At 30.3% G+C, this 9800-nt stretch overlaps 2 protein-coding genes across 2 annotated transcripts; one reads left to right on the plus strand and one right to left on the minus strand.

Annotated features, from left to right (window-relative positions):
* Positions 1-3122: 3122 nt before the first annotated feature.
* LOC107842605 (probable WRKY transcription factor 26) lies at positions 3123-7131 on the plus strand. Its single transcript, NM_001324599.1, is given in 5 exon segments — positions 3123-3510; positions 3602-3742; positions 5385-5950; positions 6043-6201; positions 6427-7131. Coding segments are annotated over 5 exon segments (1641 nt in total). The 5' UTR covers positions 3123-3174; the 3' UTR covers positions 6866-7131.
* Positions 7132-7509: 378 nt separating this feature from the next.
* On the minus strand, positions 7510-9363 carry LOC107842606 (CASP-like protein 4B1). The gene is made up of 3 exons (XM_016686546.2): positions 8546-9363; positions 7970-8105; positions 7510-7883 (listed from the first exon to the last, which is right to left on the minus strand). Exons 1-3 carry the CDS (start codon positions 8836-8838, stop codon positions 7692-7694), a joined length of 621 nt encoding a protein of 206 aa, XP_016542032.2. The 5' UTR covers positions 8839-9363; the 3' UTR covers positions 7510-7691.
* Between the last annotated feature and the right edge of the window lie 437 nt (positions 9364-9800).

Raw genomic sequence — 9800 nt, forward strand, 5'->3', positions numbered from 1 at the left:
TTTTTAAAGAATTATTTTGTATTTGTAAGTTTATTGCATATTGTATTTAACCGCGACTGTGTACAATTTATCATTTGTATTTGTATACAAACAAGTAGATGCATTAATTGTATTTTCTTGATTCTAAAATATATAAATATTTAATGTATTATTTGATACAAATATGTTGTTTTGTATTTGTATGTCAAAATTATCATTTGTATTTATATTTAAACAAATATTACTTGATACAAATACAATTACAAACAAATGAAACAAATGATTTTACAAATACAAATACCTATTGTATTTGTATTAAAATTTAAATTGAATTTATTTGTATCAATAAATACAACTCGTATCAATAAATACAAATAAGTATTCGTAGAAAGAAAATCAATCGTTCCTTTTCAATACTTAAAAAATACAAATGATAGTTAACTACGAATACAAATACAATAATTCTTTATAAATACAAATAATATAGTTTTTTCAGATCTGGCCAGAGTTTTAGCCATGTCGTGTTTCTGATCTCACCGATAACCACGTCATTTTTCAAATTTGTCCGACCATCTAGAATACAACCTCCTACCACTGACGGCACACAACCTTCAACCACCACAATAGCTCCAGTCACCACCCTCCACCTCCTTCTTCTTCGTTTTTTAATCTTTCTCTCTCTGTTCAAACAACTCACAAATCAGTCCCTCTTCTTTCCATCAAAGCTCACACTGAAACCGTCATCGAAAGACAACAAGCCCATCCAATGTCAGTGCACCAACCGTCGAAGCAACAACTATGAACGCGAGTATCATTAGTGCATTTTTTTTCAAAAATACAGCAATTAAAAGTATGTAGGCTATAAAAAATAATTAAGAAAAACTTGAGCACATTCTAAGCTATAGAAGGTAATTAAGGGAAAGTGAAGCTATAAATGATAATTACGACCTACTATAAGCTCATTTCGGTACTTTTCCCTTTATTTATTGATTGATTTTTGCTTTTATTGGTTTATATCTCACTTCTTTCTATACTTTTTTCTTTTGTTGGATTGTTTGGTTTGAAATATTAAAAAATTTGTTTAAAGATGGTTGGAGGATTTACTTTAGCTTCATCCTAATTGAGCTTGATTCCACTCCTTTTTTTGTTCCCATTTCCCCCTTTAATATTAGTTGCGTCACTTTTAGTTTCTTTTTTTGTTAATTTAGAGTAAACAAATGATTAAAAAGGAAAAGTTGTGGAGTTGGTAGTTTAATTTGTTCAAAAGATGATTTTAAGGTGTTTAAAGTGAATAATGTTCAAAATCAAAGATAGTATCAAGTTGAGGGTGAGTCGATCCGTTTGTCCAAATACCAACTAAATTATTTCTTCTCGTGTAAACGCGATATGCAAGTAAGGGGACGTTTGGTGTAAGGGACTAAAGCACATAATCCCGGAATAAAATAATAGTTCCGAGATAAAATTTTTGGTACCTTGTTTGGTTGCCTAGTTCGAAATAATTTATCCCGGGATTAACAAATAGTACCGGGATAAGTTATCCCATCCTTTGAGTGCTATAAGTAATCCCAACATATATTACCTTGGGATAAAACCATAAAATGGTAAAATTATCCTCCAAGTCCTTTGATTATAATTATAATTATAATTATATATATATATATATATATAGATAGATAGATAGATAGATAGATAGATAGATAGATAGATATATTGCATTACTACTATATATAAGAGAGAATATGAGATTTTGGTAAACCGAACATCAATTTTTTTGTCAATTTTATCCCTAATTTAAATTTTAATTACTTTACAAATTTTAATCCATTTTGATAAATTTGAACAATGATATGAGTTTATTAAATGCTACAAAAGTGATGAGTCATGAAAAAATGATAATGACACCATAAAAACTATTTGTACAATCAAATTCAAAATTGCTCCAAGGATTTATTGTCTTTCTATTTTGTAGAAATGTTTATTAATCTTACTTCAATTTTTCTAACAAATTTATAATGGGCAAGTAATTAAAGTATCTTGACATTCCCTTTCTAACTTAGAGCATGCTTAATTATTAAATAAAAAGTTATATTTTATATATAGCTAAAAATGTTTGAAAATTTAATTTTTAAAAAATATAATTTAACTCTCCAAATATTAATGATACTAAATAATGAAAAATGAGAGTACTTCTTTTTCACATTTTTTGATGACGAATTCTTTTAATAAAAAATGGATTATCAACATTATAGAATTTAGGACAAAATAAGCAATTTAACATGAAATATTAAAGCTTCATATACGTTTAAGAAATATCAACATAAATTTTTTAACATGTATTTTTCGGAAAAAGAAATTACTAAAGTTAAAAAAAAAAAAAAAACTTTCAATTTCTTTTGTATGGCTTGATATGAAGGAAAATCTTACAAAAATATTTTGTTGAACCAAGTTCTTTAATTATTTAAATTAAATTATATCATTATTTATAAGAACTTTATTAATGTTATCATACAATAATTTTCAGTGTTAAATATTTATTATCTCACTTATAATGTTAGAATTTTTTTTTTTATGATGAATTAGTTAATTATATAAGTTTAATTGAAAAAAACTTAATGTTGAGGGAAAAAATGATGAAGTTAATTCAACATAACATAAAATTTAATTAAGTTAAATAAGGTGAAGAATATTTTTGTAAACAAACTATTTATTCTTAAAAAAAATTTAATGCATATTTTTAGTATTACAAATCAAACAACCACTAAAAAATAATAACAAAATAATTAATCTCAATATAACTAATCTCATCATAACTTATTTCCCAATCAAACGACCCCTAAGTATTTCGCTCAGGGGTGTCATGTGGGTGCTGATTGCTGTACGGTGTTATTAATCGCAGAGAATAAATACCCAGTTCCCTTCTGAATCAGCCGCCGAGAATTGGTCAAATCCACAAGCTTTGACTATCACAAAAACTAGAAATATAAGTTTGCAAAATTTCCACGGTCAAAAGTACCTTTTAGCTTCCTAGAAAAAGCCTCAACACCTCAAGGCCAAAAATTATGAGTACAACCATCACAACCCTTTCCTTTTATAAAATCTAAGCACTCATCATTTCTTTCCTCTTAATTTTTTTGTTCAAACCAGAATCCTATAATATTTCTAAAAGTTTGAAACTTTCTTATCCCGTTTATTTATATGGCTTCTTCAGGTGGAAATACGAACACTTTTACGAATTCTTTCAACAGCAACTATGCATTTTCATCTTCCCAATTCATGACTTCTTCTTTTAGTGACCTTCTTTCTGATAATAATGATGATAATAACAACAACAGGAACTGGGGATTTAGTTATCAGAGAATTATGAATTCAATTAACAAAGATGAGGTTCCAAAGTTCAAGTCTTTTCCACCTTCTTCTTTGCCTATGATCTCTTCTTCATCACCAGCTTCTCCTTCTTCTTATCTTGCTTTTCCTCATTCTTTAAGTCCATCTGTTCTTTTGGACTCACCAGTTTTGTTTAACAATTCCAATGTAAGTTCTATGCTAAATTTCTTGGATTTTATTTGAGCTACTTACTTTTTCATAATTCATTTTGTTAACCATGAATTTTACTTTTGAGCAGACTCTTCCATCACCAACAACAGGGAGTTTTGGTAGTTTGAATTCCAAGGAGGATAATTCAAGGACTTCTGATTTCTCTTTCCATAGTAGGCCTGCTACTTCATCATCAATATTTCACTCTTCTGCTCCAAGAAACTCATTGGTATAATTTCCTTTCTTCATCATATTAAGTTGTGAGAAATTTTGAAATTGTGTTTTATACAATATTGGTTTGATAAAAACGTAATTGGGTGTTATGTTATGAAAAATATGTGTCGCATTGACTAGTAAATATTTACTCATTTCTTCTATGAACCTTTAAAAGAAATGTCAAGTTTATCAAGTTTATTGACAGTTAATAGTTGAACTCTTCAAGAATATTCCTCTCGAACATTCCAATTCCATAACATGTTTATCGGATAAATGTAAAAGTTATTTTTCTTTCAGTCACTTTTCTTTCAATTATTTCATTCATGGTCATTTAACTTTACTTCGATCATCACAAAAGTTATTATGACCGAATTTTACAATAATTTCATTGAAAAAATCATCTGACAATCTTAATTAGTTCTTAACTTTAATTTAAGTGAATATATAATATATTACTTATATCTCGACTATTTTTATAGTGCACAACCTAATTTTTTTTATGGATTATTTAATGAAATAATACCAATTTCTTAATAGATTAGATTACCTAATGAAGATTATTTTTTTGATTGATATTTTTATGAAATATTTCATAATATTGCATTCATCTGCCAAAAAAGTGCATCGAAAAAGAATGATAAACAAGATAAATTCTTCAAAACACATAAAATAGTAATACATGTATGATATTATTATTTTTAAAAAAAATTATTTTAATTCTTGAAGATAAATCAACATGCTAAAGATAGTTTTAAAATAAAATCTTTTTAATTAGATCATTGAATAAGTATTGTCAAAATTTGTACAAATAATGTTATATTAACGTACACTTTTGTTGATAAAAGTTATAAAATATAAGTACTTTAATAGATAAAGAAATTATAGGATAGCTAATTTTCATATCAATTAAATTAACTAAACAATATGTAATTTATCAGAAGTTGAATATTATAATAAAAACTTTTAAAAGAATTAATTAATTAGTCAAACAATTAAAAATATAAAGATAAAATATAAAGATAAACTCAATAAATAAAGTAGTTTATCATATTATTATGATATACCGAATGCAAAGACACAAGTGGTAAGAAAAAGAATGTATGAAAAAAATAATTTTATCAACTACATGTCACAATTTTAGAGGGAAAAAAATAATTTTATCAACAAAATGCCATAATATATTAGTGGAAAAAAATAATTTACCAACACATGTCTCAATTTTAGAGGATTTTAAGAATATATAAGTATAATTTTATTTCATAAAAATATCAATTAAAAAAAATTGAGTATTTGAAGTTGGAAGCTGAAAAGAAATATTTAGTTGGAATTATAAGTTGTGTTTAAACATGAATCCCATTTGAACAAAAAGTTAAATTTTGCTGAATGAAAATTATTATTTCACTTAAAAAAAGACGCATCATATAAGTTGAAGTTGAAGTAATGAACAAAATAGTAAAAACAAACATTAGTTTGCAAATAATATTATGTTCGGCATTTGCTGGTCATAACATGGAAGCAAGATTGCAATTTTCAATAAAATATATGATAAAAGTCTGCTTAGACCAACAACCACAAATTGCTTTCTTTTCTTTCAAGTTTCCTTTCCATTGGAAAATCTCTAAACTTGTTTTGTGATAATCAATTGGATGAAACAGGACGATTTAATAACAAGGCAACAACAGACAACTGAATTCTCCACAGCAAAAATTGGGGTGAAATCAGAAGTAGCTCCAATTCAAAGTTTCTCCCAAGAGAACATGCAGAATAATCCTGCCGCAATGCATTACTGTCAACCTTCTCAATATGTTAGAGAACAGAAGGCAGAAGATGGTTATAATTGGAGGAAATATGGGCAAAAGCAAGTGAAAGGAAGTGAGAATCCGCGAAGCTATTACAAGTGTACGTTTCCTAATTGTCCTACAAAGAAGAAGGTTGAAAGGAACTTGGATGGACACATTACTGAGATAGTCTATAAGGGGAGCCATAATCATCCAAAGCCTCAATCCACCAGAAGATCATCTGCACAATCGATTCAGAACCTTGCTTACTCCAACTTGGATATAACAAATCAGCCAAATGCTTTTCTTGAAAATGCTCAAAGGGATTCCTTGGCCGTAACAGACAATTCTTCAGCTTCTTTTGGAGATGAGGATGTTGATCAAGGGTCTCCTATCAGTAAGTCAGGAGAAAATGATGAAAATGAACCTGAGGCAAAGAGATGGTAAGCTTAACACAAAATCTTTCAAATGTTTCCCTTTTTTGTGATACTTAATATGAAACCTGAATGTTCTTTCGTGTTAATTGTCCTTTCAGGAAGGGAGACAATGAAAACGAGGTCATATCATCTGCAAGTAGAACAGTACGTGAACCTAGAATTGTAGTACAAACCACAAGTGACATTGATATTCTTGATGATGGTTATAGATGGAGAAAATATGGACAAAAAGTTGTCAAAGGCAATCCAAACCCAAGGTCAGCAATTTCTACACCATAAACATTAGCATTTTTCCCGTTACTACATCTTATTATGCAGAGAATTGAATGAGCAGTTAGCATAAATAGAGAGTAAAAAGAGGAGATCAAATCTCTCATAAAACACATTCTCCATTCTTAGTCGTAGAAAGCTTCTCATTTCACGTCCTTGATTTTTGAATGAAAAAGTAAGTCTTAATGTGAGTTATTGCTATGTCTTTACAGAAGTTACTACAAATGCACATTTCTTGGCTGTCCAGTTAGGAAGCATGTAGAGCGAGCATCGCATGATCTAAGAGCAGTGATCACAACTTATGAAGGAAAACATAACCATGATGTTCCTGCAGCACGTGGTAGCGGTAGTTACTCCATGAATAAACCTCCATCTGGAAGCAACAATAACATGCCAGTAGTTCCAAGGCCTTCACTGTTGGCTAACAATTCTAATCAAGGAATGAATGTTAGTAACACATTATTTAACACAGCACAGGTTGAACCACCAATCACCTTGCAGATGCTACAAAGCTCTGGAAGTTCAAGTTATTCAGGATTTGGAACCTCATCGGGATCTTATATGAATCAAATGCAGCCCACGAACAATTCCAAGCTGATAAGCAAAGAAGAACCTAAAGATGATTTATTCTTCAGCTCTTTCCTTAACTGAAATTTCACCATACCAAAATGCTAAAGATAGAGATTTCTTTCTCAAGTCAAAAGTATTCTTTTTAACTTATGATAGTCTTTTTTCCTAAAATACGTAGTTAGGTTTTAGGATCCAAAGTAAGAGTTAGTCCATTATTTTATTGGTTTTTGAGCCTGGCTCTAGATTGCTTAGCAGCTGTAACTCTCCATTAAGATTTTTTTTTTTTCTATATACATGAATCTGTCAGTGTAAGGTGGGACAGAGATATTATGGTTGAACAGTTGAATACTACACTGGGTGTGTTTTGTTGTTGTAGAAATTACCGTTCAGTCGTGTCCCTCAAGAGTTTCTCGTGTTTGCTTAACCACAAATCAAGAAGATACTTCCACCAACCATACCAGGGTTCGTTTCTAGACTTCGAAGATAAACTACGTTATTAAAATGATCACTTTCTATGCGAGTAGTTGAATAAATTAGTAAGCATTGTCCTTCAGTGGGTATCAGCATTTGGTGCCATCTTTTCTTGATGCAAAATTCAGATTTGACTTTTGATATGATTTTTCTGGAAGTTGTTGGATATTTCAACACCTTAATAAATTGATTTACCAAAAGAACAACACAGTGCAAGATACAGAAAGATTATTTCTTCAATGAATGAAAGGTCTACAAACAAATAAATTTGTACTGTGATTTCTTCCATATAGGGTTCAAGAAAACAGTGAATGTCTTAAATTTCTTGCTTAGACACAAATGATATACAACCGAAGAATGTCGTGGTTTTGTAACAAATGGAGAAAATGTAAAGAATAAAAGAATTATCAATGAAACAATGGGTTTTATTATCTTATCAGATGTAGGTTTGCTTTGAAAGTCTATATCCAGAAATGATAGCTGACACTCCCAGAGCCAGAAATGCTACGAACTCCATGCCGATTGATGATGCTGAAGAATCTGTGAATATGTTGTCGTTATTTTCTCTCATCCTATTTGTCAATGGTACAGCAGATGAAGCAGCTGATAGTAACAAGTATGCCATCAACTGCAAGTCAATCACGGTTCCAAATCAATCGATGATTCAGAGGATATACAGTTCTGTTCTATATACCATGAAACATAATCACAAACCTGATCACCAAAAAATTCTATCAAAGCTAAATTCTGTTGCGAAAATGTTTCCTGGTTAGTTGAAAGTTCATAAACTTGTCTCAGCACTAACAATCCTGTGGACAATGTGGACAGAATTGCTATAGCTAGCACATACCTGCATTTATCCACTTCCTAAAATATAATTCAATTACTAAGATCATATAAGAAATAGAACAAAAACAAAAACTTCACCATATTGTGGTTAGAGGCAGACTTAGCATGTTAGGAGTGAGTTTAATTCATTCGGAAGAACAAAAGTATAAGCTTCCGTTTAGTCATAGATCTTGAAGTTGAAACTTGAATATTTGAGTTTTTGAAGTGATACTGGAATTTTTAAGTAGTGTTTGGATATGCATTTTACTTGAAAAATAATTGAAGTTTTGAGAGCGAAAGTCTTTAAACCTTAGAAACTTGAAAATATTTGAAGATTTTCATGGCCAAAGAGATGGAATATAAATTTTCAAAATCTTGATCCAAAATGTATGGTCAGATGCTAGTGTCATATCAAGTTTTATACACATATTTTCTGATAGGGATGAGGAATCAAAGATGTACCTATATTCTTCATATTTATCAAAATCTCTCCAATCACCATGCTTGTTGCTAGCCATGATTATTAAAGCAAGCAATGAGAAAATCAAAGCAATACCACGTAAGCCCAAACAACCCTTCTTCAGCATATCTTCTCTCTTCCATCTCTCGATGATGTTTCTTACCCCGCTATCGGACGCCCGGGTCTGCCTCTCCTTATTTTCGGTGGCCGGAGTTTGGCTCTCCGTGTCTACCGTGCCCGAAGGTGCTGTTGGTGTTGGTAAACCTGTTGCGTTATGATTATTTTGATCTGACATATCTCCTCATCAAAATCATAAGCTTTTTCGACCACGGGAAATTTAAAAACTCAGCAAAATTGAAAAATTTATTCTGGGTTGGAAATTATTGGTTGAAAAATGAAAGAACAAAAAGGAATTAAGATTGAAAAAGGAAGTTGAAGGGCCTTAAAGCAAGAATTTGCAGAGATGGGAAACAATCTTTTTGTGCACTGTATTTTGACAAATCAGTTCTGTGTTTCAATTTTTCTTTTTGGGCAATGATTAATTTTAGAAAGATTTGCCGGTGAATTGTATGATTTACATATTGAAGGAGATGAAATCATTGGCTGAGGCTGAACTTTGAACTACCGTCTACATTGTCAGCAACGAACTTCTGTTGTCGGTTTCTAGATGCGGGGTGGCGGGTGGGGGGGGGTTGTTTGAGTGGGTCCTTCTGAGTTTACGTGGATTCCATGTCAGCTTCTTTGAATCTTTTCTTTTGTCAAGTCATTTCATGCCACAAAGAAAAGTCAATGTACGAGAAGGAGACACATATTCAAAAGAAAAAATTGTTTACTTTTCTCACTACTTCCTCGGTTTTAATTTAATTATCCTATATTAACTGGACATCAAATTTAAAAAAAAAATAAAAAAGAAAATTTAATTCTTATAATCTTAAATTAAGAATATCCAGATATTATAACCTTAAATATCATATGTGAAAAGTTGGAACAAACTAAAAAGTTGTTAAAATATAAAGAGATAAGATACAAGTATCCCCTAAAATATACCTGAATTTGTTATGATATAGTGGTTTTGTTACCTTCATAAACTTTTTTTTTCAGCATCTCTGTATCCTTTTTTGCTAACATAGTTGTCAAGTTTATAGACTAAAAAAAATAGGACAAATAAATTGGATTATGGGATGTGGATAAACAACGGGGAAAATGACAAAATGTCCCTTCACCGTAAACTATTTTCACTAAAAGTGTGTTTGTTAG

This window comes from Capsicum annuum, chromosome 9, assembly GCF_002878395.1.
Source record: "Capsicum annuum cultivar UCD-10X-F1 chromosome 9, UCD10Xv1.1, whole genome shotgun sequence".
Lineage (NCBI taxonomy): Eukaryota > Viridiplantae > Streptophyta > Magnoliopsida > Solanales > Solanaceae > Capsicum > Capsicum annuum.